Here is a 27,544-nt window from a genome sequence, read left to right as displayed (position 1 = left end):
ATAACGATTTTCTTGAGGGCAGAAATGATTTGTTGAGCTGATTCTTCTCAACTTTCTGTCTCTAAGTTTCAGTTCATTTATCACACACAGAGTATCACAGTAACTAAGGTTGGAAGAGACCCCAAGGATCATCAAGTCCAACCTGTTCCAACAGACCTCACAACTAGATCATAGCACCAAGTACCACGTCCAGTCTCCCCTTGAACACCTCCAGGGACGGCGACTCCACCACCTCCCTGGGCAGCTCATTCCAATGACGAATGACTCGCTCAGTGAAGAACTTTTTCCTCACCTCGAGTCTAAACCTCCCCTGACACAACTTGAGACTGTGTCCCCTTGTTCTGGTGCTGGTTGCCTGGGAGAAGAGACCAACCCCCTCCTGTCTACAACCACCTTTCAGTTAGTTGTAGAGGGCAATGAGGTCGCCTCTGATCCTTCTCTTCTCCAGGAATTTAGAGAAGACCTTGCTGTGTTTATGCCTGGAAGGCTGCTACCTTGAGTAGTGGATTTAGTATAATTTGGGATAAAACCTAGGAAACAAAGCTTCTCTAGCAGCTAGTTCTTACTAGATTTGTGTTGCAAGGTGACAGGGTATGTTGGGTTGAAAATTCCCCCTCAACATTAGCTTTCCCAGACCAGCTCAGTTGGAAGCAAATTAAAGCTGTATTTACAAGCAAAATTACAACCTACAATGGAATGCAATGGATATGTACAAATACACAATATTGACAACCAATAAACAGCACAAGGAGCCCCCTGGCCAAGGACCAGGGGAAACTACTAGCTTCTGCCTTCTTGCCTTCCCCTTACTCCCTTGTACAAAAAGGACAAGAGAAAGGAATAGAATAGAATTAACCAGGTTGGAAAAGACCTTCAAGATCATCAAGTCCAACCTATCACCCAACACCACCTAATCAACTCAACCATGGCACCACAGTTTCTTCTTAAATACCTCCAGGGATGGTGACTCCACCACCTCCCTGGGCAGCACATTCCAATGGCCAATCTCTCTTGCTGGGAAGAACTTCTTCCTAGCATCCAGCCTAAAACTCCCTTGGCACAGCTTGAGACTGTGTCTTCTTGTTCTGGTGCTGGTTGCCTGGGAGAAGAGACCAGCCCCCACCTGGCTACAGCCTCCCTTCAGGGAGTTGGAGAGAGCAATAAGGTCTCCCCTAAGCCTCCTCTTCTCCAGGCTAAGCAACCCCAGCTCCCTCAGCCTCTCCTCACAGGGCTGTGCTCCAGACCCCTCCCCAGCTTTGTTGCTGTAAGGTTCTTTGTTTTCATAAGCAATGTTGCACTTCAGTTTTACTTAGCGTAAAGCAACAAGCTTTCAAACAAGTGGAGAGACCAAGCCCTCCCCAGCTTTGTTGCCCTTCTCTGGACACCTTCCAGCACCTCAACATCTTTCCTGACCTGAGGGGCCCATGGCTCCATCTGTTTGCTCTTCAAGATCTGTTAAATTCTTTCTCTTTTCAGTTGTTTAAACGCCGAAATGTTGCAACAGCTGAGGAAGAAGCGGAGGAAGAAGTCATGTCTGATGGTGGCTTCCATGAGGCTCAGATGAACAACATGGAGATGACTTCTGTAAGTGAACTGATAGGAACAGTGTTTGTTGAAACTGAACAGGTTTGTTGTGCAGTAACCTGAGGGAATGCAATTCCAGAAGGATGTGAAAAATGGTGTTTGAAGTGCGTGTGGACGGCTCTTAAGCAGCTGTGTCACTGAACTGCCCTGAAACAGATGACATGAGAGGAAAGTAAGTAGTTGCTCAATGGACATGCTTTCAGGCTGACTGGTTCCTGGTTTTGCTTTTCATCATTATGGGCAAGTTTATCAGCTGTGGGCTGGAGCTGTTGAGGGTTTTTTAATCTGAAATTTCATAAGTCTTGCAACATGAATACAGAAGGCAGGTTCTGTGGTACTGCAGCTTGCCAAGCAGAGATGGGCTCAGTTGAAATCCTTCGTTAGTGACTTGTGGCAGCCAGGGCGTTGAGAATACAGCTAGAGCTTATCTATCTACATGTGTCCTTAAATTCCTTCTCAAGCTAGGGCATCATCCTACAGAAATAAAACTTGTAGTGGAAACTGCTTTCTGCTTTCTCCCTGTGTCTCTCCCTGGGCAGAAGACTGGTAAGGGATTCAGGCTGTAACAGAGGTTTAAGGAAAGTGCAGTCCTCACTTAATTCTGACCACTGATCTTCACACTTGGGTCTGTATTCAGAGTGTGCAAACAATGTTTTCACAGAGATGAGGCTGGTCTTGGTTTCTGTTGGTGGTTATGTTGGCCTTGAAAAGCCTGTAAACAATGTGGTAGGTCACTAACAGAATATATTGTTTTACTCTTCAAGATGATCTTGAAACATCAGAGAAGTCCTAAATACCATTTAATCATTTGTGTGGAAACTGGTATGAAATCAATAGGTAGTAAAAAGTAAGGAAGGGAGTCATAGCTGCTAACCTTTATACAGCTTACTCTTCTAAATATCATTAATTTCCAGGTCTTACCAGCTTCAGCTGTTACAGATAAAGCTTTTGAGCACTGTCATCTGCTTATTTGTCTGGGTTTGGACATAAGGATTTAGATCAAAAGAAGAGGGGGGGAAATGCTTCTGTACCTGAGTTTACAGATGTGATCAACAGAATGTCAGATTTTACCTGGAATAAGAGAAGTTGTTGAATTAATTTGGGAACCATGAGTATTATGGGAAATGTAATACTCTCACTTGATGAGGACAAGCATTAGATTTAAGAGAATGAATCAGAATGTACCTGTTAACAGTAAACCTAAACTATAGCATCATTAAAGTGGTGGTCTTGCCCAAGTGTAGTGGTGTGATTCTTTAAGCCACAAGCACCAACATAAAGCACAGCTAAACTCAGCCAGAGAAGTGAATGGAAAGCTGTATTTTACAAGCAATAATGAAATGCAATGGATATGTACAAAACATACAGTATTTACAGTATCATACAAGAATTTACAGGAAAGAACACAAACACAGATCCTCCTGAGGAGAATCCCCCCTTCAGGTTCCCCCCAAACCTCTCTCCCCCTCCTCCCCTTTCCCCTAGTAGTTAATTAGGTGAAAAAGGAGAAAGAGAGAGAAAAGGATATTAAGGGAAATTTGTTAGCTCAAAGCAGTTGTTAAGACAGTTATTATCAATTGCAGTTCAGGGCAGGCTGGCAAGAACCAAAAGTCAAAACAGCCTGAAGCTGGAGTGAGTGAGACAAAACAATGTGAGATATTTGCTGTGGTACATCTCACATCTGACCAATGTAATTTGATTAGAATTAATCTTTGTTTTCCTCTTTACACCCAAACATTCAGCTAGAGAATCCTGCAGCTCTCCTCTTCTTAAAGGCACAGCCTGACCTGTCCCACCAAGTAATTGCTGTTCCAACGGAAACTATGTTTTTTTGAAGCTGACAGTTTAGTGTTTGAGTAGGTGAGATAGACAAGAAGGGGAGAGAATACCAATAAGAGATTCTGAAGAATGATTTTTCTTGCTGCATCTTAAGTAAAATCTGAATTTTGGCTTCCAGAAGAGAAAAGCTACACTATAGAATAGAATAGACCAGACCAGGTTGGAAGAGACCTTCAAGATCATCACGTCCAACCCATCACCCAACACCGCCCAACCAACTAAACCATGGCACCAAGCACCCCATCAAGTCTACTTCTGAACACCTCCAGTGGTGGTGACTCCACCACCTCCTCAGGCAGCCCATTCCAATGGGCAATCACTCTCTCTCTGTAGAACTTCCTCCTAACCTCCAGCCTAAACCTCCCCTGGCAAGCCTGGGACTGTGTGCTCTTGTTCTGGTGCTGGTTGGCTGCAGATCTACTGACTTGGTGACTCATTTCTTGACCCTAATGGTCTTATCTAGGCTCTTATTCAATACGAGATAAACTTGAGACCATTTTACCGCTAATTCCAGCTCTTGTTTTTTCTCTTCCTTTCAATCATGCCTGAATCCTAGAGTGCAGTCATCACCTCTGATATGATTGAGATGATTTTCTCCAATAGTCCAGAGCAGCAGCTCTCAGCCACCCAGAAGTTCCGAAAGCTTCTTTCCAAAGGTAAGGGCTGGAATTACGTGGAGAAAAGAGTAGAAGCATCCCTGACATGCAGTTTGACAGCACTGAAGACTGTGTTTCATGCAGAAACATCTGGATGTAGATCTTACTTTGCAGAATGTCAGCTAGATGTATTTAATAGTTGCTTCTTTGTAGAAAACTGTGTGACAGCTCCTAAGTGATGCAGCTGTGATGTGAGCTCCTGAGTGTAAGTTTAAATACTGTAGGCAATGTCTCTGTGGCTGATCTGCTGAAGTTTCTCTGCATGTGTGCATGCCAGAGTGACTTCATAGAGCTGCTACTGTGAGGTTGGTCTGCCTAAATTACTGAGTGCATTGGTGGTTTGAATCATGTAAGTGAAACCTTCTGTGTTCTGGTTTCTGCTTGTTGCCCCTTGCCCTGTAACTGGGCACCACTGAGAAGAGCCTAGCCCCCTTCTCTTGACCTCCTCCCTTTAGGCATTTGTGAACACTGAGAAGATCCTCTCAGTCTGATCTTCTCCAGGCTGAACAGTCACAGCCTGAGCTGCTGCAGTCCCCTCAGCATCTTTGTGGCGCTCCATTGGATTCTCTGCAGTAGTTGACTGTCTCAAACTGGGAAGCCCAGAACTGGACACAATACTGCAGGTGTGGCCTCAGAAGGGTGGAGCAGAGGTGGAAGAGAACCTCCCCTGGACATGCTGGCCACATTCTTCTGAATGCACCCCAGAATACTGTTGGCCTGTGTAGCCATGAGGGCACATTGCTAGCTCAAATCAAGATATCTCATTACCAGAGCATTCAGGCTGGAGCCTTGCTGTGGTGATGAATAGGAATCCATTGCCTTTTGGTAGAGGTAAAGCAGTATTGTAGAAAAAGAGTAGACAGCAAAGAGGAGTCAGTATATCATGGGATGCAGTAGTTTGCAGATTTCCCTACAAAGAAATTAATGTATCTTAACTTTGCTTTTCTTTAGAGCCAAATCCTCCAATAGATGAAGTTATCAGCACACCAGGAGTGGTGGCCAGGTTTGTGGAGTTCCTCAAGCGGAAAGAAAACTGCACATTACAGGTATGCAAACATCACTGTGTCTGGCTTCCTAAAGGGTGAAGGCATCTGATGGTGCAAGTCAGGTAGGAAAAAATAATTAGTGATTTCACAGTATCACCAAGGTTGGAAGAGACCTCAAAGATCATCGAGTCCAACCTGTCACCACAGACCTTGTGACTAAACCATGGCACCAAGTGCCACATCCAATCCCCTCTTGAACACCTCCAGGGATGGTGACTCCACCACCTCCCTGGGCAGCACAATCCAATGATGAACAACTCTCAGTGAAGAACTTTCTCCTCACCTTGAGCCTAAACTTCCCATGGTGCAGCTTGAGACTGTGTCCTCTTGTTCTGGACAAGATGTGCTCCCTGGGCAGCACATTCCAGTGGCCAATTACTCTTTCTGTGAAGAACTTTCTCCTTACCGCCAGCCTGAACCTCCCCTGGCACAGCTTGAGACTGTGTCCTCTTGTTCTGGTGCTGGTTGCCTGGGAGAAGAGACCAACCCCCACCTGGCTACAGCCTCCCTTCAGGTAGCTGTAGAGAGCAGTAAGGTCTCCCCTGAGCCTCCTCTTCTCCAGGCTAAGCAACCCCAGCTCCCTCAGCCTCTCCTCACAGGGCTGTGCTCCAGACCCCTCCCTATCATTGTTGCCCTTCTCTGGACACCTTCAAGTGTCTCAATGACCTTCTTAAATTGAGGGTCCCAGAACTGGACGCAATACTCAAGGTGAATAGAATAGAAAGGGAGTATTAAGAGTAGGGGTCACTTCATCAAATGCAGATGTGTTTCTAGTTTAAAAAGCTTCTAAAGTAATGGTAGAGTCAAGTTCTCAGTATCTTGCTGGTGTAACATGTATTGTCTTGATTTGTACACTGAAAGGACAGAAGTCAGTTAAAGTTGAAACTTCCAAGCTTGTCCCAGACAGTGTGTAACAAAGCTTTGAGAATATAAACCTGAGCACATTGCTCTTGATATTCCATTCCAGATGGTTTATTTTCCTTCGTTTTGCAAATTCTCTCTGTCTCCTTGGCAGTTCAGAGTCTGCAGGCTGCATGTTTTGCTGTGATCAGATAGGAAGGCCCTCTTCATCTCACTTTTTAATGTTTATTGTACTCAGTGTTTGCAAAAGTGTACCCAGAGTGCTGGGCTCAGATTTGGTGCCCTCACTAGCAGAAAGTCACCCATGAGAACAAGGCCTGGTGATCCTGAGACAGCCTCTAGCTGCCTACAGAATGCTTCATCAACCTCTTCCTCCTGGTTGGGTGGTCTATAACAGACTCCAACCAGGATGACTGCCCTGCTGGTCTTCCCTCTACTTGTTACCCACAAGCACTCAACCCAATCGTCCCTAATCTCCAGCTCAAAGGCATCTAGTGCCTCCCTGATGTACAGGGCCACCCCTCCACCCCTTCTTCCTTGCCTGTCTCTCCTGAAGAGCCTGTAGCCATCAATTGCAGCACTCCAGTCATGTGAGTCGTCCCACCACGTCTCTGTGATGGCAACTACATCATAACTTTCCTGCGGCACCAAGGCTTCCAGCTCCTCTTGTTTGTTACCCAAGCTTTGTGCATTAGTGTACATGCACCTCAGCTGGGCTGCTGGTTTCACCCCTGGCTCCAGCTTACCACCCTCAGACTCCTGTCTGGGGGGACTGGTTTCAGCCCCTTCCCCCTTTGAATCTAGTGTAAAGTCCTGTCAATGAGTCCTGCCAGCTCCCCTCCTAGAACCCTTTATTCTCTGTTCTGTTGAAAGGAGCCTCTGAATATCACCAAGTCCAACCTCCCCTGCTAGAACAGAACTTCTTTCCACAGAAAGTAGGCATTGGTTATGATCAGCTTATAGCCAAAAGCTATTTTATAAATATTTGAAGTACAGATTTGAGCAAGAAGTTCCTGCTGTTTGGTCTTAAGTTTGATCATTCTGTTTACTTGTACTGTTTCTTACTCATTGTTGTAACATGCCTGGAGAGAGTGTGAGCCTCGGAGGCATCCGTTAGGAAGCCAGAAGTCAAGCTCTAAATTATGAGTCAGAGACTTCTGTGGTTGAAAGCTGATAACTAATCCTGTTATGCTGTATCACAGGACACTAGATGTCCCACTTCAAAGAAAGTAGTGTTACAGGAAAGCCTGATCATTTTGCTTCTAGAATAGAATAGAACTGATTCCCCTTCCTGGGAGGTGTTTCAAAGATGCAGAAACCTGGCACGAGGGACCTGGTTCAGCAGCAGAGGTGGCAGAGGTACTGCAGAGCCATACACACATCCCAGCTACAGCTGTGTAAGAATCACCAGCAGCTCAGCACTGCACAGCAGAACTGTGAAAACACCTACATGTTTTGAGCCAGCTGATGTCATCTACTTTCCTTTCAAACAGCATAAGAGCAAGAGGATTTGCTTATGAATAGGTTAGAATAGAATAGAATAGAATTAACCAGGTTGGAAAAGACCTCAGAGATTATAGAGTCCAACCTATCACTCAACACCATTTAATCAACTGAACCATGGCACCAAGTGCCTCATCCAGTCTCTTCCTAAACACCTCCAGTGATGGTGACTCCACCACCTCCCTGGGCAGCACATTCCAGTGGGCAATTACTCTTTCTGGGAAGAATTTCTTCCTAACATCCAGCCTGAATCTCCCCTGGCACAGCTTGAGACTGTGTCCTCTTGTTCTGGTGCTGCTTGCCTGGAAGAAGAGACCAACCCCCACCTGGCTACAACCTCCCTTCTGGGAGTTGTAGAGAGCAAGAAGGTCTCCCCTGAGCCTTCTCTTCTCCAGGCTAAGCAACCCCAGCTCCCTCAGCCTCTCCTCACAGGGCTGTGCTCCAGACCCCTCCCCAGCTTTGTTGCCCTTCTCTGGACACATTCAAGAGTCTCAATGTCCTTCTTAAACTGAGGAGCTCAGAACTGGACCCAGGACTCAAGGTGTGGCCTAACCAGTGCTGAGCACAGGGCACAATGACTTCCCTGCTCCTGCTGGCCACACTGTTCCTGATGCAGGCCAGGATGCCATTGGCCCTCCTGGTCACCTGAGCACACTGCTGGCTCATGTTCAGCCTACTGTCAATCAGTACCCCCAGGTCCCTTTCTGCCTGGCTGCTCTCAGCCACTCTGACCCCAGCCTGTAGCACTGCCTGGGGTTGTTCTGGCCAATGTGTAGAACCTGGCACTTGGATGTGTTCAATCTCATGCCCTTGTACTCTGCCCATCTGCCCAGCCTGTCCAGGTCCCTCTGCAGAGCTCTCCTACCCTCCAGCAGATCAACTCCTGCCCCAGCTTGGTGTCGTCTGCACATTTACTGATGGTGGGCTCAGTGCCCTCCTCCAGATCATCAATAAAGATATTGAACAGGATGGGGCCCAGCAGTGATCCCTGGGGGACACCACTAGTGCCTGGCTGCCAGCTGGATGTGGCACCATTCACTCTCTGGGCTGGGTGGTGAATGGTTCCAGTTCATTAGTGACGAGTCTTGCAATTCTGGGCTGCTTTCCTGCCAGCCAGATCCTTTGTGTGTTACAACAGTGTATTTTGGAATTGTTTGTTCTGATCACATAGGAAGCTAATTTCTTGTTCAGTTAGTCAGGAGGGCAGGATTAGTTGTATTTTTTTTAAACTGAAGGCTTTCATGACAACAAACATTCGAAGCTTTACAAGTCCAGGCTCTTTTCAAGACTCTCTGTGCCTTTTCAGCTTTTATGATTAGTGTAGAACAGAATAGAATAGAATAAACCAGGTTGGAAGAGACCTTCAAGACCATCGTGTCCAATCTGTCATCCAACACCACCTAATCAACTAAACCATGGCACCAAGCACCCTGTCAAGTCTCCTCCTGAACATGTCCAGTGATGGTGACTCCACCACCTCCCTGGGCAGCCCATTCCAATGGCCAATCTTTCCCTCTGTGTAAAACTTACTCTTAACCTCCAGCCTATACCTCCCCTGGCACAGCTTGAGACTGTGTCCTCTTGTTCTGGTGCTGGTTGCCTGGGAGAAGAGACCAACCTCTGCCTGTCTACAACATCCCTTAAGGTAGTTGTAGAGAGCAATAAGGTCACCCCTGAGCCTTCTCTTCTCCAGGCTGAGCAACCCCAGCTCCCTCAGCCTCTCCTCACAGGGCTGTGTTCCAAGCCCCTCACCAACTTTGTTGCCCCTCTCTGGACACACTCCTGTAAGTCAACCTCCTTCTTAAACTGAGGGGCCCAGAACTGGAATCTTAAATCTTACATGTAAATTCTTGCTGCTCAGCCAGAGACAGCTAATATTAGACAGTCTGTCAGGATTTTTCTTGTAATCCTGAGGGAGTTTAATACCTGAGTAATGTTGAAATGAGTCATCCATTAGCATACAACTTTCCCTTATTGTTGCTCATTGATTTTTGCCTTTTCATTCAACTCACAGCACTTCATCAGCTCTCTAGATTTGAAACATATCTGATAGGATGAACATTTTCTAGTGTAGTGTCATTGTCCTGGGGCTGGAAAACATCCAGAAATCTGGCAGAACCCACATGTCTAGAATCTGAGACCTCTGTCAGGCACTGTTAAAACTTGCATTTCAGCATAAAAGGTTAATGCTTTTGTGAGCTGAGATTAAAATACAAATAAAGAGCATCAATAAAAATAAATTGCATCAAAAGATGCAAAGTGTTAACTCATAACCTCAGTTTTCCTTCAGGTCTTCAATAAAATCATTGTTCAGTCAGTGCAGGTATCAGATGTCATGCAGGAAGACTTGGGGTTTGTGTGTATAGGTTCTTAGCCAGTAAGGAAAGGCAGTAGGACAGACCAAAGGTAGCCTAACTGCATGGAAAAAATAGTAAGTAAGAATCACTAAGTTGGGAAGAGACTTCAAGAAGCTACAGCAGCCCTGATCTTGCAGAATCACCGAATCATTTTGTTTGGAAGAGACCTCTAAGATCATCAAGTCCAACCATTATCAAAGTCTGCCAGCCCTGGTGCTGAATCTTGTTCCTCAGCACCACATCTCTGTGTCTTTTAAACACCTGCAGGGATCTTGTTCTCACAAGGATCTCCTGCAAATTTTAATTCCATGTGATATTGGTAATTTCAGGAGCAGGGAAGGCATTGTGCCCTGTACTCAGCACTGGTCAGGCCACACCTTGAGTCCTGCATCCAGTTCTGGGACCCTCAATTTAAGAAGGATGTTGAGACACTTGAATGTGTCCAGAGAAGGGCAACAAAGCAGGGGAGGGCTGGAGCACAGCCCTGTGAGGAGAGGCTGAGGGAGCTGGGGTTGCTTAGCCTGGAGAAGAGGAGGCTCAGGGGTGACCTCATTGCTCTCTACAGCTCCCTGAAGGGAGGTTGTAGCCAGGTGGGGGTTGGTCTCTTCTCCCAGGCACCCAGCACCAGAACAAGAGGACACAGTCTCAAGCTGTGCCAGGGGAGGTTTAGGCTCCCTGGAGGTTTAGCCTCACCTAGAGGTGAGGAGAAAGTTCTTCCCAGAAAGAGTAATTGGGCATTGGAATGTGCTGCCCAGGGAGGTGGTGGAGTCACCATCCCCGGAGGTGTTCAAGAGGGGATTGGATGTGGCACTTAGTGCCATGGTTTAGTTAGTCATGAGGTGTTGGGTAACAGGTTGGACTTGATGATCTCTGAAGTCTTTTCCAACCTTATTGATTCTATGATTTTTAATTCCATGATTATGATTCTTACTTTGTAAATCATTCTACATTAGTCAGTGATATCTCATACTGTCCCTTCACTGGTTATTTCTGCCTCTGAAGGACGTTTTTTTCTTCTCCTGTGTTGTGGCAGAGAGGCCCCTACTAAATTCTTGTTGTGTTTTCTTTTGCAGTTTGAAGCTGCGTGGGTGCTGACAAACATTGCCTCTGGAAATTCCCTTCAGACTCGAATAGTGATCCAAGCAGGAGCTGTCCCCATCTTCATAGAGCTGCTCAGCTCAGAGTTTGAAGATGTACAGGAGCAGGTAAAGACTAAGAATGGTGTTGGAGCTTTTGTGTTGTTTTGGGGGCTGGGGTTTGGGGGATTGTTGGTTTGGGTTAGTTTGTTCTGCTTTGCTGTGAGGTTGTTTAATCAGTTCCCTAGCTAGGAGCAAGGCTATCATGTAAGCAAGGTGATAATACAGTGTGTGACAGTTTTGCACAACAGATCTTTCCACCTAGTGTGTGCTAAGATAGCCAGGCAGGTTTCTGTGAATGGTGTATTTAACCCCAGCTGCTGGGGTAATGCTGGGTTAATATTTGTCTGTATCTTGAAGAATTCAAGAAGCCTTGTTAAAAATACTGCTTGAGAGATGGAGTTGAGGGAGCTGGGGTTGCTTAGCCTGGAGAAGAGGAGGCTCAGGGGAGACCTTCTTGCTCTCTACAGCTACCTGAAGGGAGGTTGTAGCCAGGTGGGGGTTGGTCTCTTCTCCCAGGCAAGCAGCACCAGAACAAGAGGACACAGTCTCAAGCTGTGCCAGGGGAGGTTTAGGATGGATGTTAGGAAGAAATTCTACACTGAGAGAATGGCCATTGGAATGTGCTGCCCAGGGAGGTGGTGGAGTCACCATCCCAGGAGGTGTTCAAGAGGGGACTGGATGTGGCACTTGGTGCCATGGTCTAGTCATGAGGTGCTGGGTGATAGGTTGGACTTGATGATCTTTGAGGTCTCTTCCAACCTTGGTGATTCTGTGATTCTGTGGTGGAGTCACCATCACTGGAGGGGTTTAGGAAGAGCCTGGATGAGGCGCTGGGTGCCATGGTTTAGTTGATTAGATGGTGTTGGGTGATACTCAATGACCTCTGTGGTCTTTTCCAACCTGGTTAATTCTATTCTATTCTATGCAAAGTTCATGCTTGTTTCTCCTGCAGATAAAACATGAGTGTAAATTAGAGTTTATTCTCTACAGAGAAGATTATAGTTTGCTCTCCAAGTTCCTTACAGGGCAGGTGAATGTTCTTTCAGGCCCAAAGGGATCAGTGTAAAGCACAGATCAAGCATTTGAGTCAGGCATTCTCACGAGGTCCATGCCTTGTTTGAACAATGATGTATTTCAGGCAGATAATCTCGCTTGGAAGGCTTGAGGTGATGAAATATTAATTGTGCTAACAAACAGAGTTTCAGTTAGCCTTAATACTTAACTCAAAAGTGTGTACCTTTACTGTACAAATTTGACTAGCTTTGAGTCTAGGTATTTGCTGAGGGACCTTGCCAGACTGGACAGATGGGCAGAGTCCAAGGGCATGAGATTGAACACATCCAAGTGCCAGGTTCTATACATTGGCCACAACAACCCCAGGCAGTGCTGCAGGCTGGGGTCAGAGTGGCTGGAGAGCAGCCAGGCAGAAAGGGACCTGGGGGTACTGATTGACAGTAGGCTGAACATGAGCCAGCGGTGTGCTCAGGTGGCCAGCAGGGCCAATGGCATCCTGGCCTGCATCAGGAACAGTGTGGCCAGCCCTGTGAGGAGAGGCTGAGGGAGCTGGGGTTGCTTAGACTGGAGAAGACTGGAGACTTGCTGTCTCCAACTCCCTGAAGGAGGCTGTAGCCAGAAGGGGGTTGGTCTCTTCTCCCAGGCAAGCAGCACCAGAACAAGAGGACACAGTCTCAAGCTGTGCCAGGGGAGGTTTAGGCTGGATGTTAGGAAGAAATTCTACACAGAGAGAATGGCCATTGGAATGTGCTGCCCAGGGAGGTGGTGGAGTCACCACCACCGGTGGTGTTCAAGAGGAGACTTGACAGGGTGCTTTACTGCAATTGAGAGATGGAGACAAAGCTTGATGCAAGCAAAGTGTCTACTTTATTGTACAAAGTCTTTTCTTTATATAGGCTAACATAATCAAAAGCCACTTGTGATTGGTAATCAGATGTGTCTGTGTGACAGTTACCGACTCGTGATTGGCTGCCGAGGAAATGCCAGGGAACACATCCCTGAGCTAGGCCCAGGCAGGTATCACACAGTATCACAGTATAACTAAGGTTGGAAGAGACCCCAAGGAGCATCAAGTCCAACCTGTCCCAACAGACCTCATGACTAGACCATGGCACCAAGTGCCACGTCCAATCTCCCCTTGAACACCTCCAGGGACGGTGACTCCACCACCTCCCTGGGCAGCACATCCCAATGACGAACGACTCGCTCGGTGAAGAACTTTCTCCTCACCTCGAGTCTAAACCTCCCCTGGCACAGCTTGAGACTGTGTCCTCTTGTTCTGCTGCTGCTTGCCTGGGAGAAGAGACCAACCCCTTCCTGTCTACAACCACCTTTCAGGTAGTTGTAGAGGGCAATGAGGTCATCCCTGATCCTTCTCTTCTCCAGGCTAAGCAACCCCAGCTCCCTCAGCCTCTCCTCACAGGGCTGTGCTCAAGGCCTCTCCCCAGCCTTGTTGCCCTTCTCTGGACACGTTCAAGTGTCTCAATATTCTTCCTAAACTGAGGGGCCCAGAACTGGACACAGGACTCAAGGTGTGGCCTAACCAATGCAGAGTCCAGGGGCACAATGACCTCCCTGCTCCTGCTGGCCACACTATTCCTAATACAGGCCAGGATGCCATTGGCCCTCTTGGCCACCTGGGCACACTGCTGGCTCATGTTTAGGAGGCTGTCAATCAGCACCCCCAGGTCCCTCTCTGTTTGGCAGCTCTCAGCCACTCTGCCCCCAGCCTGTAGCTCTGCATGGGGTTGCCATGGCCAAAGTGCAGCACCTGGCACTTGGACTTGTTAAATGCCATGCCAATGGTGTTAGACAAAAGGCAAACGATCAAGCATCTCTTATCTAAGTTCAGAGAGAAGACAAAAGACTCTCTGGCAATGTTTACCAGCTCTTACTCTCAGGTCGTTGTGTGGCTTCCCTGAGTCACAGTGGCCGTTGGTAATCAGCTAAATGCTTTTTTTTCCCTCTATATAATTGCAGTTTTTTCCCAAGGTTTGTGGCCCACAAGGGCTAAAACATTCCCTTCTATCAGCTGAGCGTTGCTTGAGGTTCTGCTCCCTAAATTCAGTGTGTCAGTGCTTGGGGCCATGGTTTAGTTGATTAGGTGGTGTTGGGTGATAGGTTGGATGTGATGATCTCGAAGGTCTCTTCCAACCTGCTTTACGCAGTCTCAAGCTGTGCCAGGGGAAGTTTAGGCTGGAGGTGAGGAGAAAGTTCTTCACAGAGAGAGTTGTTAGCTGTTGGAATGTTCTGCCCAGGGAGGTGGTGGAGTCCCTCTCCCTGGAGGTGTTCAAGAGGGGATGGACGTGGCACTTGGTGCCATGGTTTAGTCATGAGGTCTGTGGTGACAGGTTGGACTTGATGATCTTTGAGGTCTCTTCCAAACTTGGTGTTTCTGTGATTCTGTGATTCTATTCTATTTGCTGTTGTTTCACTGGTACTCAGCAAGCTCTCTTTTTTCCCCCTTTAGCTACGTAGCAGAATGTAGCTTAAGCTTTCCTAGAGAAAATGAAAGTAAGCTCTCAATGCTCATTATGACAGTGCTTCTGTGATGGTTGCTGTGGGTTTGGTGACCCTTTTCTGAACGTTTCTTTGTTTCAGTATCTCTTTGTGGTGCTGGATCAATCAAAAGGTTTGGGTGTTCCAGTGTCACTCTCCCAGCAGTGCTGTTTGCACAGATGCTGGCACCTAATTTTAATTTTTCCTTGATACTTTAATCTGTACATTCCAAGATGTCCTTGGAATCTCTTTGCCACAGACGCTGGCTCCAAGCTCGGGATAAGCTGATTATCCAGCATGATCCATTGCTCTTTCCAGAGTCATTGACTTCCATGGTGCAGTTCCCCATCCTGTAGCTGGGACCTCTCTGTTCTTAGATGTCTGACCTTGCACTTGTCAGTAGAATTGCTGTGTGTAACTTGCCTTTCTTTCTTGAGCTAGCTCAGTGTACCACCTCTACTCAAGATTCCCTTCTGCCTAGCACTCCAGTCTGTCCAGATCATCTTGAATGGCAGCAGAGCCTGAGGGTGTGTCCACCACTCCTCCCAGTCTCCTATTGTTAGCATAACTGGGAGGAGTGGCTGACACACCCTCAGGCTCTGCTGACATTCAGGGAGACGTGGATGGACTGGAGAGCTGGGCAGAGGGGAATCTCATCAAGTTCAAAAAGGGCAAGTGTAAAGTCCTGCACCTGGGGAAGGAATAACCTTCTGCACCAGTACAGGTTAGAGGTTGACCACCTTTGTGGAGAAGGACCTGAGAGTACTGGTGGATAAATTTCCCAAGAGCCAGCAATGTGCCCTCCTGGCCAAGAAGGCCAGTGGCATCCTGGGCTGCATCACCTTGAGTACTGTGTCCAGTTCTGGGCCCCTCTAAGAAGGACATTGAGACACTTGAATGTGTCCAGAGAAGGGCAGCGAGGCTGGGGAGAGGCCTTGAGCACAGCCCTGTGAGGAGAGGCTGAGGGAGCTGGGGTTGCTTAGCCTGGAGGAGGCTCAGGGGAGACCTCATTGATGTCTACAACTACCTGAAGGGAGGTTGTAGACAGGTGGGGGTTGGTCTCCTCTCCCAGGCAAGCAGCACCAGAACAAGAGGACACAGTCTCAAGCTGTGCCAGGGAGGTTCAGGCTGGAGGTGAGGAGAAAGTTCTTCCCAGCAAGAGAGATTGGCCATTGGAATGTGCTGCCCAGGGAGGTGGTGGAGTCACCATCACTGGAGGTGTTTAGGAGGAGACCTGATCGGGTGCTTTATGCCATGGTTTAGTTGATTAGATGGTGTTGGATGATAGGTTGGACTTGATGATCTCAAAGGTCTCTTCCAACCTGGTCTATTCTATTCTAAATAAGGTAGTCCAGCCACTGAAGGAGAAGTGTTTTGTGTACTGGAGCAGGAGTAGAAGTCATCTCCTAGGAATCTGGCCTTCTTGTGTCCACTTACCCAGTCACACTGGTATGCAAGCTAATATTCACTGTCTTCATCCCAGCATTAGATCCATTTCCCAAGTCAGCAGCCAAAAGCAGAGAAACTGTTGATTTTCACTGTATATAGTGTTTCTTCATTAAATGGCACAGACTCCATACACTGGTGGTGATTGGTTTAGAACTTGGTTGTTGTGTCCACAGGCCTAATGAAGTAGAGGCTGAGAGCCTTCAGAATCCAGGGACAAGTGAAGAGTTGTCAGAATGTTGACAGAAGGCATTATGTGGCTCAACAGTACCCTGCAAAACTTGCACTTTGCTGTTACTGGCTGCTGTAGTTGTATAGAACAGCATGACAAACCACTGGAGTGTAATGAAGAGTAAAACAAACAGGAGACCTGTGGCAGTCCCTAGTGACTATTAGACTACCATTCTTAAAATGTACAGGTTTTCATCCTCAGGACTGGGTGGAGATCTTGGAAAATACTGAAATGGAATTTTTTTAAAGCCATTTATTTTTTGGATGTAATAAACTGAAATGGAATAGAATAGAATTGACCAGGTTGGAAAAGTCCTTTGAGATCATCAAGTCCAACCGATCACCCAACACCATCTGATCAACTAAACCATGGCACCAAGGGCCTCATCCAGGCTATTCTTCATCCCATGCTAAAGGCAAGGGTTTGGAGTGGCTAGAGAGCAGACAAACACAAAGGGCCCTGGGGGTACTGGTTGATAGTAGGCTGAACATGAGCCAGCAGTGTGCCCAGGTGGCCAAGAAGGCCAATGGCATCCTGGCCTGCATCAGGAACAGTGTGGCCAGCAGGAGCAGGGAGGTCATTGTGCCCCTGTACTCAGCACTGGTTAGGCCACACCTTGAGTCCTGTGTCCAGTTCTGGGGCCCTCAGTTTAGGAAGGACATTGAGACTCTTGAATGTGTCCAGAGAAGGGCAACAAAGCTGGGGAGGGGTCTGGAGCACAGCCCTGTGAGGAGAGGCTGAGGGAGCTGGGGTTGCTTAGCCTGGAGAAGAGGAAGCTCAGGGGAGACCTCATTGCTGTCCACAACTACCTGAAGGGAGGTTGTAGCCAGGTGGGGGTTGGTCTCTTCTCCCAGGCAAGCAGCAGCAGAACAAGAGGACACAGTCTGAAGCTGTGCCAGGGGAAGTTTAGGCTGGAGGTGAGGAGAAAGTTCTTCCCAGAGAGAGTTGTTAGCCATTGGAATGTGCTGCCCAGGGAGGTGGTGGAGTCACCATCCCTGGAAGTGTTCAAAAAGGGACTGGATGTGGCACTTGGTGCCATGGTTCAGTAGTCCTGAGGTGTTGGGTGACAGGTTGGACTTGATGATCTCTGAGGTTTTTTCCAACCTTACTGATTCTATGATTCACTTCCAGTGATGGTGACTCAGCCACCTCCCTGGGCAGCCTTTTGCCTTTGCACCTATCCAGAAAACAGCATAAAACATTCATGGTGTGTAGAATGAAGCTAAAAGGGCAAGCTAAACCATGTACATGTTGAGGCATGCTTAAAAGCAGCAATGTAAACAGTGGGCTGTTAGTCATACCAGCAGACCCTGAGGCCACCTGTTATTGTTCAACAGTCATCCCTGGGAACCATGACAGAGCTTTGTATTTATAGTGATGCCTGATGAGAGGAGTTTAAATAAGCTTGACTCATGGTCTTGACTTCACTGGAAAGCTAAGGTAATCCCTTCAGGGAAGGCATCTTGTTGAACGAAACCTTGCCTGTTTCTCTAAGGCTATTTGAGTGTCTTTGCATCCTGGGTGCTGTCAGTCATCAGCATTGCAGGGATTCCTTGCAGCTTCCTCTCTTACAGGCTTCAGTGATAGCACAGTACTCTGACAAACTCCTCTTGCTGTAGGAAATCCAAGAGGGGGAATAGCAGTGTAGATGTGCTGTTGGACCTCTCTGGTCAGGCTTTCTGAGATTTGCTGTTGCAAACCCAGCCTGTCACTCAGGGCCAGAATGGATTCTTGGATTAAGTGATTATCACTGTTGTCAACCCTAAAAATAGATACTGCTGTAATGGCAGAAACTGTGTCCACAGGCAAGTTAAATGTGGCTTCCAGGGATGTTTTAATGGGTGTAAGAATGTCCAGGCAGGGAATTTGTGTCTTCAGACAAAGGCATCCCCATGTTCAATCAAAGAAAGTTGCTGCAAATTCTGACCTCTGTTACCTCTAGACATTGTTTTTGTCAATGTACAGCTTTACTTAGAGCCATCTGAAATCTTTGGCTCATTTCTCAGGCAAGGAGCAATGAGTGTGGCTTCTCCCACTTACAACACAAATGGCATTGTGCAGGAGGCGTTCAGTCTCTTCAGCTCAGCTTCTCCAGTAGCTCTCTTCTCATTTCTGAGTCCGTGAGGCTGCCAGACCCAATATGTTTATTCCAGGCAGACTGGGGTCACAACAGTTGTAAAACAATAAAGAGTTGGAATGAAAAATAAGTTTTCATGCTTAAGATCAGTTTTGGGGGTGAACATCACATAGTAAGGGCTGTGCTGTTTCACAGCAAACATGAGTATAGCCTGCTGACCTGTCTCTGACAGCAGAAGCCTGGAAACCAGGAGGGGAAAAAATCCTTCACCAGAATAGTGTTTTACTCCCTTTAACAACTTGCAGTTTATAGACTAACAATTGATCTGTTTATGGTGTTCAGAATACAGAACTAACCAGGTTGGAAAAGACCTCTGAGATCATCAAGTCCAACCTATCACCCAACACCATCTAATCAACTAAACCATGGCACCAAGTGCCTCAGCCAGTCTCTTGCTAAACACCTCCAGTGATGGTGACTCCACCACCTCCCTGGGCAGCACATTCCAATGGCCAATCTCTCTATGAAGAGCTTCCTAACATCCAGCCTGAACCTCCCCTGGTAGAGAAGAGGAGATTTTTAATTTTGTTTCCAGCTAGCTGACAGCTGGATCTAAATGTTGTTACACATCTGAGTTTAGCTCCTACTAATTCTGCAGGATTGTCTAGTGCTTTTGGTGCTTCTTAAAAATGTGCCCTATCCTGTTCAGTATCTTTATGGATGATCTGGAGGACGGGATTGAGTCCATCAGCAGTAAATGTGCAGATGACACCAAGCTGGGGGCAGGAGTTGATCTGCTGGAGGGTAGAGAGGCTCTGCAGAGGGACCTGGACAGGCTGGACAGATGGGCAGAGTCCAAGGGCAGGAGACTGAACACATCCAAGTGCCAGGTTCTGCACACTGGCCACAGCAACCCCATGCAGTGCTACAGGCTGGGGTCAGAGTGGCTGAGAGCAGCCAGGCAGAGAGGGACCTGGGGGTGCTGGTGGATCGTAGGCTGAACATGAGCCAGCAGTGTGCCCAGGTGGCCAAGAAGGCCAATGGCATCCTGGCCTGCATCAGGAACAGTGTGGCCAGCAGGAGCAGGGAGGTCATTCTGCCCCTGTACACTGCACTGGTTAGGCCACAGCTTGAGTCCTGTGTCCAGTTCTGGGCCTCTCAGCTTAGGAAAGATGTTGAGTTGCTGGAAGGTGTCCAGAGAAGGGCAACAAAGCTGGGGAGGGGTCTGGAGCACAGCCCTGTGAGGAGAGGCTGAGGGAGCTGGGGTTGCTTAGCCTGGAGAAGAGGAGGCTCAGGGGAGACCTTCTTGCTGTCTCCAACTCCCTGAAGGGAGGTTGTAGCCAGGTGGGGGTTGGTCTCTTCTCCCAGGTAAGCAGCACCAGAACAAGAGGACACAAACTCAAGCTGTGCCAGGGGAGGTTCAGGCTGGATGTTAGGAAGAAGTTCTTCACAGACAGAGAGATTGGCCATTGGGATGCCCAGGGAGGTGGTGGAGTCACCATCACTGGAGGTGTTTAGGAGGAGACTGGATGAGGCACTTGGTGCCATGGTTTAGTTGATCAGATGGTGTTGGGTGAGAGGTTGGACTTGATGATCTCAAAGGTCTTTTCCAAGTTGGTTAGTTCTATTCTGTTCTGTTCTATTCTATTCTAATGTTCCATTAGAAATCTAATGCAAGAAATCAATTGACACATTGATAAGGAAGTTCATTTCAGATTATCTGAGAATCTCCTGAAGCTCACTTGGCTTGTTCTGCCCATTTATTTATTTATTTTAAACAGAAATTTATTCATTTCAAGGAGAGATACAGAAGGGAAACTATGCTGGATAATGGTTGGGTTTGTTCTTAAAGGTGTTTACCAAGCAGAAAAGATTTTTTATGTGGGGAACTTATTTACATTCAGTTAAAGAAATAGTTATAACACATTGTTCTGCAAATAAATACATAGTTTTCAACTGAAGATAAACCCAGTTGCTGTCCATGATCAATGTGGTTAATGATACACAGCTGAGAGGAGTGGCTGAGACCCCCATCAGGCTGTGCTGCCATTCAGTGAGCAGTATTCTGGGATGCATGAACAAGAGTGTAACCAACAGGTTGAGGGTGGTTGTCCTCCCTCTCTGCTCAGCCCTTCTGAGGCCTTACTTGGTGTATTGTGTCCAGTTCTGGGCTCCCCAGTTCAAGAGTGACAGTGAACTACTGGAGAGAGTCCAATGGAGGACCATGAAGCTGCTGAGGGAGCTGGAGCCTCTCTCTTATGAGGCTGAGGAGTGGGTCTGGAGCACAGCCCTGTGAGGAGAGGCTGAAAGACCTGGGGCTGTTTAGCCTGGAGAAGAACAAACTGTGAGGGGGTCTTATCAACACTTTAGAATAGAATAGAACTTTGCATAGAATAGAATAGAATTAACCAGGTTGGAAAAGACCACAGAGGTCACTGAGTCCAACCTATCACCCAACACCATCTGATCAACTAAACCATGGCACCCAGTGCCTCATCCAGGCTCTTCCTAAACACCTCCAGTGATGGTGACTCCATCACAGAATCACCAAGGTTGGAAGAGACCTCAAAGATCATCAAGTCCAACCTATCACCTAAAGGCCTGAGGTGAACAGGATGGGGCCAGACCCTTTTCATTGCTAGCCAGTGACAGGAGAGGGACACAAAGCAGAACACAGGAGGTTTCACTCAAACATAAGGAAAACCTTCTTTGCTGTGAGAGTGCCTGAGCACTGGACTAGGCTGCCCAGAGAGATGTGGAATCTCCTCTGTAGATTTCAAAACCCACCTGCAAGCATTCTTATACAACCTGCTCTACGTGAACCTGCTTTAGCAGAAGGGGTTGGACTAGATGATCTCTGGAGGTCTCTTCCAACCCCTACCTTTCTGTGACTCTGATGAAGAAGTTGATGAATTATTCCTAAGTAATTATTATTAATTCTTCGTAGAGAGATTGCCCATTGGAATGTGCTGCTCAGGGAGGTGGTGGAGTCACCATCACTGGAGGTGTTTAGGAGGAGACTTGATGGGGTGCTTGGTGTCATGGTTTAGTTGATTAGGTGGGTTGGATTGGTTGATAGGTTGGATGTGATGATCTTGAAGATCTCTTCCAACCTGGTTAATTCTATTCTAGTCTAGTCTAGCCTAGTCTAGTCCAGGCTCAGTTGCATGCTCTATGGCCAAGAAGCAAAAAGTCAGACTGAAGCTGGAGTGAGTGAGACAAAACAATGTGAGATATTTGCTATCTCACATCTGACCAATGAAATTCGGTTAGAATTAATCTTTGTTTTCCTTTTGACACCCAAACATTCAGCTGGAGAATTCTGCAGCTCTCCTTTTCTTAAAGGCACAGCCTAACCTGTCACAGCTAGGTGAAAACTGCTTGAACATCTGGGCTTGAACTAGTTGTGACAAGGAGAGCAGGATTAGTGTGTTACTAAAGCTGAGGAGATAAGCTCATCTCTTATATTGCGGACAGATCAAGGTTATGTCTGCCTGCAGTCTTTGGAGACATAACCTCTTGGATGTTTTGCTATTCCTCTTGAGGCTGTGTAAGTATTCCTGAGCCAAACATTGATTTCAGGTGTACACATGTAATACTCAGCCAGAATGCATTCCCCTTCTGTATGTTGTCTGGTAGGTGACAGTGAGAAGAGGGCATCTCCCACTCTGATACACATGCTAGACTGGTTCAGTTGTGAGAATAAAAGCAATTGCCATTCTCCTCTTTTCCCTTGCAGGCAGTGTGGGCTCTTGGCAACATTGCTGGAGACAGCACTATGTGCAGAGACTATGTATTGGACTGTAATATCCTGCCCCCTTTATTGCAGTAAGTCTGATTTTAATATATTTTACTGAATTTTACTTGAGTTTCTGGTAAAACCAAAGTTTGTTTTCTGCATGGAAGAGCAACAGGGATTTTATTTGTCTGTTTGGTTTTGTTGTGGACTAATGAGACATTTTCCTGGGAGCTCCTGAACTGCTTTTGTGCTGGAGCTGAAATGGAAACATGTTTTAGGAGCAGCTAAGCTGAACTATTTTATTCTTCAGAGTGGGTGGTTGCCTGGGCCTATTACAGGGATCTAGAATAATGTAAGTTGAAAGGCACCTCTGGAGGTCATCCAGCCAGAGCCTTTCTTCGTAGCAGGTAAGATCAGATTAGATTGCTCAGCTATGTAACCAGTCAAATTGGGAACATCAGAGGTAGATGCTGTAACCACCTGGGGCAACCTGTTGCAGTATTTGACCTTAGCATGGGGAAATACAGTGTTCTAATACCTAGTCACTATTTTCTGTGTTTTACCTTGTGACAATTGCTGCTTGTCGGGTCACTGCATACCTTTGGGAAAGATCCTGGCTTCCTCTTTCCTATAGCCACCTATTAAACTATTGAAGACAGTAGTTGTACCTACCCTTACACAATCTCCTGAGGCTGATCAAATCCAGGTCTCTAGCTCTCCCATTGTGTCATTTCTCTAGTCTGCTAATGATCTTGATGGCCCTCTGCTGAAGGACCATGTATTGCTGAAACAGTGACACCATCTCTCGTACCCAAATTGGGATTAGTCCGTCTGTCCTTCACAAACCGTCGGCAGCGATTAAGCTCTCCGCTGCTCTCATGAAAGCATTGTTAGAGTCTGGGGTGGCTGGGAGAAAAAGAAACTGAGTTGTTAAAGTTGTCTTACCTTACTGCATTCCTCCAAGGCCAAGGACCACTATAGCTAGTCCTTGATTATGAGGAGTAGTCAGCATGGATTGACGACAGCCTTCTCTGATGGTGTGGCCAGCTGGGTAGGTGAGGAGAGAGCAGTGGGTGTTGTCTGCCTCAGCTTCAGCAAGGCTTTTGCCACTGTAAATGGACAGGCTCCCTTCCTCCACTGCTCTGCATGGCTGAGACCACATAGGGAGTACTGTGTCCAGTTCTGGGCTCCCCAGTTCAAGAGAGACTGAGACCTACTGGAGAGTCCAGTGGAGGACCATGAAAATGCTCAGGGGACTGGAGCATCTCTCTTATGAGGAGAAGCTGAGAGATCTGGAGTTCTTTAGCCTGGAGAAGAGCAGACAGAGAGGGGATCTTCTTTATGCTTATCAGTGTATAAAGGGTGGAGACCAAGAGGATGGGACCAAACTACTTTCAGTGGTGTCCAGTGATAGGGTAAGGCACAAACTAGAACACAGGAGGTACCACTTGAACTTAAGGTTGTGGAGTTTTCTCTTCTGGAGACTTTCAGAACCAGTCTAGACATGTTTCTGTGTAGCCTGATCTAGGAGAACTTCCTTTAACAGAGGGGTTGGACTGGGTGTTCATCAGAGGTCCCTTCCAACTCCTACCAGTCTGTGATTTCTAAGTTGTCAGGAAAAAAGCTTTGTTTGGAGGCTTCACATTGTGTTTGACTTAATTAACCAACTCCACAGACAACTTTGCCAGTGCTAGGTTTGATCCCACAGCTGACACAGCTTTCGTCGGTGCGATAACGCCAATGTGAGAGGGCTGTTTAGGCATGCAGACCTCGTGAAGGCATCAGTATGCCACTGCATTGGATCATTGGGCTGCCTGTGTCTTCTGGAGCAGACATTTTGCAAAAGCCAGAGTTACAGTTGTTTTGTTTGCTGTTTTAGATTGCTCTCAAAACAGAACCGTCTCACTATGACCCGAAACGCTGTATGGGCTCTGTCCAACCTCTGCAGAGGGAAAAATCCTCCTCCAGATTTTGCCAAGGTAAGAGCTGTTGGAAAGGAAATGTGGTAGTAGCCAAATAAGCAATGAGAGGGGAGGGAAGTTGTGGCCAGGTGGGGGCTGGTCTCTTCGCCCAGGCAACCAGCAGCAGAACAAGAGGACACAGTCTCAAGCTGTGCCAGGGGAAGTTTAGGCTGGAAGTTAGGAAGAAGTTCTTCTCAGAAAGAGAGATTGGCCATTGGGATATGCTGCCCAGGGAGGTGGTGGAGTCACCATCCCTGGAGGTGTTTAGGAAGAGCCTGGATGAGGCACTTGTTGCCATGGTTTAGTTGATTAGATAGTGTTGGGTGATAGGTTGGACTCGATGATCTCAGAGGTCTCTTCCAACCTGTTTTTTTCTATTCTATTCTATTCTATTCTATTCTATTCTATTCTATTCTATTCTATTCTATATAGCAGAAATAATTCAGAATTTTTCTGAAATAACATATGGGCTTCTCACAGATGAAGGTTTTGAATATATTTAGTTCTTTGGGCAGAGATCCACACCCACCATTTTAACATGGCTGCCCTCCAGTTTTGTGGCTGCTCTTGTACTGGAGGTGACAGTTTCGGAGCAGAACAAAGCTCTGCACGTTTTGGCTGCACATCTTAGCAGACAAGTATGACTTCAAGTTGCCAGGCATTGGTCTGTAGAGGCTGAAGACTTCTCACAGTGCTTTTCTGCTGCTGTGTTCCTCTTGTGTAGCTACAGAGCCCTGCACAGAAGTTCTGCCTAGGTCTTAAAGTTTCTGAGTATTCAACCTTGGGATGTTTTGTCTAGTCCTTGTTATTGCCTAGTCCTACAATGTCACATAACAAAATGAACTGACATGTTAATAGATCTTCTGGCTCTTTTAATCACCCAGTGTAATGTATCTTCTCTTAATGTCTTGCAGGTTTCACCTTGTCTAAATGTGCTCTCCTGGCTGCTTTTTGTCAATGACACGGATGTATTAGCTGATGCCTGCTGGGCTTTGTCCTATTTGTCTGATGGCCCCAATGATAAAATCCAGGCTGTGATTGATGCAGGGGTCTGCAGAAGACTTGTGGAATTGCTGATGTAAGAAATGTCTCTGGAGCAAATTCACTGTTTTCCCTAAATTCAAGGTTCCAGCAATAGGAAGTTTAGTTAGATAACACAAACAAGGAGCTCCTGGACAAACTCACACATAAAAAGGAAGCCTCCAGAGGGTGGAAGAGAGGACAGATAGCCTGAGAGAGTACAGAGGAATTGTCCAAGTACCCAGGGATCGAATTAGGAAAGCTAGAGCCCTGAGAGTATCAAATCTGGCCAGCCATGCCAAGGGCAGCAAGGCAAGTTTCTGTACCTATAGAATGCTAGGTATAAAAGGAAGGTGGGGCCTCTCTGGAAGAAAAAGGAAGAGTTTATTACCTAGAACATGAAGAAGACCAAGGTACTCCATGAGACTTTTTTGCCTCAGTCTTCACCATCAGTTGCTCTAGCTACCCTGCCCAAGTTGTAGAAGGCAGAGGGGGAGGTCAGGGCAATTCCAAGCACAAAAATGTGCTGGGCATTGAGTGGACTGAGAGCAGTCCTGAGGAGAAAGATTTGGGGTTGCTGGCTGGGAGGAAGCTCAGCTTGAGTTGAGAGTGTGTGCTTGGAGCCCAAAGAGCCAACCATATCATGAGCTGTGTCAAAACAAGGATGTCCATCAGATCAAGGGAGGTGATTCTCCTTCTCTCCTCCACTGCTGTGAGACCCCACCTAGAGTACTGTATTCAGCTCTGGGGACATCAACTTAAGAAGGATATGAGACTGTTGAAGCAAGTCCAGAGGAGAGCCGTGATCAGAGGGCTGGAGCACCTCTCTTATGAACACGGGCTGAGAGAGGTGGGGTTGTTCAGCCTGGGGAAGAGAAGGCTCCAGGGACACTTTATAGCAGCCTTCCAGTATTTGAAGGAGGCTGCAGGGATAGCTGGAGAGGGACTTTTACAGTGACATGTAATGACAGGACAAGAGGTGATAGCTTCAGGTTTAAAGAGAGTAGATTCAGGAAATGGTAACAGATTGCCTGGAGGGGTTGTGAATGCCCTGCCCCTGGAAGGGTTTGAGGCCAGCTTGCATGCAGCTTTGAGCAACCTGATCTAGTGGAAGGTAGAACCCTCCGTGCAGGGGAGGAGGGCATGTGTTGGAAATGGAAGTTGATGACTTTTAAGATGCCTTGCAACCCCATCCATGCTAGGCTTTTAATGCTCTCTGTGCTACTGAAGTCCATGTTATAATTACCTAACAATGAAATTGCTGAAGGATATCAAAGATAGAAATGTAAGCAGTAGTACAATTTAGTGAATAGTAGAATAGATAGTACATGGACTGTGAAAGAGTACTTTGGGCAGCGAAGTGTAACTGTGGGAGCTGGGGTCAGGGGGCCTGGCCTCTTTTAGAACCATTTCTTCAAGGCTAAAGGAAGGCTGTGGAGCATTCAGTTATGTAAGAAGAAGAAGAAATAATGGTTTTCAGTGATGTAAATTGAAGAAAAAATACTACTATTAAGGCAGTGTTTTAATTTGAGAGGAAAATTCCTTCCTTCACACTTCTGATTTAACAGTGCTGATGGGAGGATGCACATGATGACAGAAGGTGTGGAGGTTAAACACACAGTTCCTGTCTGTGTTCCTCTGGCTCACTCTCTGCCTTTGTGCATGCCACCTGAAGTAGCATGTTTCATAGTTAAAGCTGATTAATTTTCCCTCACAAGGATGTCACTATTCTGAAGTACTTGTGTTTTGTCAATCCTGTGTTTTATTTTCCTGCTGATGGATGCTGTCTGAAGGCTTAAAGCTTTAGAAACCCTCGGAAGGGTTAAACCATAGGGTTAAAAACCAAGAGTGCTTTGATTCAGATAAGTCAGGATTAACAGGGAAGCTGTCCACTGGCTGATGGATGTTCCTCTCTTGAGGATGTGAAGATGAAGGTGCTTCAAGATGGTTAAAACTTAGGCCTTTCCTTGTTAATTGTAGGCACAATGACTACAAAGTTGTATCTCCTGCCTTACGAGCTGTTGGGAACATCGTCACAGGCGATGACGTCCAGACCCAGGTATGGATTCTTGTTCCCTTGTGTTGGGCTGTACTTCATCTTTGTTAGTTGTGGCCAGCAGGAACAAGGAGGTCATTCTGCCCCTGTACTCAGCACTGGTTAGGCCACATCTTGAGTCCTGTGTCCAGTTCTGGGCCCCTCTGTTTAGGAAAGAGGTTGAGTTGCTGGAAGGTGTCCAGAGAAGGGCAACAAAGCTGGGGAGGGGTTTGGAACACAGCCCTGTGAGGAGAGGCTGAGGGAGCTGGGGTTGCTTAGCCTGCAGAAGAGGAGGCTCAGGGGAGACCTTCTTGCTGTCTCCAACTCCCTGAAGGGAGGTTGTAGCCAGGTGGGGGTTGGTCTCTTCTCCCAGGCACCCAGCACCAGAACAAGAGGACACAGTCTCAAGCTGTGCCAGGGGAGGTTTAGGCTGGAGGTTAGGAAGAAATTCTTCCCAGCAAGAGAGATTGGCCATTGGAATGTGCTGCCCAGGGAGGTGGTGGAGTCACCATCACTGGAGGAGTTTGAGACTGGAT

The 27,544-nt window shown here is 47.0% G+C and overlaps 1 protein-coding gene across 1 annotated transcript in view; it reads left to right on the top strand.

Moving 5' to 3' along the window:
- KPNA1 (karyopherin subunit alpha 1) overlaps nucleotides 1-27,544 on the top strand; it is an 80,327-nt gene that overhangs the window by 27,094 nt on the left and 25,689 nt on the right. Inside the window, exons 3-10 of the mRNA XM_054163827.1 lie at nucleotides 1,477-1,584; nucleotides 3,980-4,079; nucleotides 5,031-5,125; nucleotides 10,920-11,051; nucleotides 21,993-22,081; nucleotides 23,872-23,971; nucleotides 24,868-25,031; nucleotides 26,954-27,032. Coding sequence (XP_054019802.1) covers nucleotides 1,477-1,584; nucleotides 3,980-4,079; nucleotides 5,031-5,125; nucleotides 10,920-11,051; nucleotides 21,993-22,081; nucleotides 23,872-23,971; nucleotides 24,868-25,031; nucleotides 26,954-27,032 — 867 coding nt within the window. The remainder of the gene's footprint in view (nucleotides 1-1,476; nucleotides 1,585-3,979; nucleotides 4,080-5,030; nucleotides 5,126-10,919; nucleotides 11,052-21,992; nucleotides 22,082-23,871; nucleotides 23,972-24,867; nucleotides 25,032-26,953; nucleotides 27,033-27,544) is intronic.

This window comes from Dryobates pubescens, chromosome 8 (genome assembly GCF_014839835.1).
Source record: "Dryobates pubescens isolate bDryPub1 chromosome 8, bDryPub1.pri, whole genome shotgun sequence".
Lineage (NCBI taxonomy): Eukaryota > Metazoa > Chordata > Aves > Piciformes > Picidae > Dryobates > Dryobates pubescens.
Note: the sequence above shows the minus strand (reverse complement) of the source record. Positions and strands in the feature narration are given on the sequence as shown.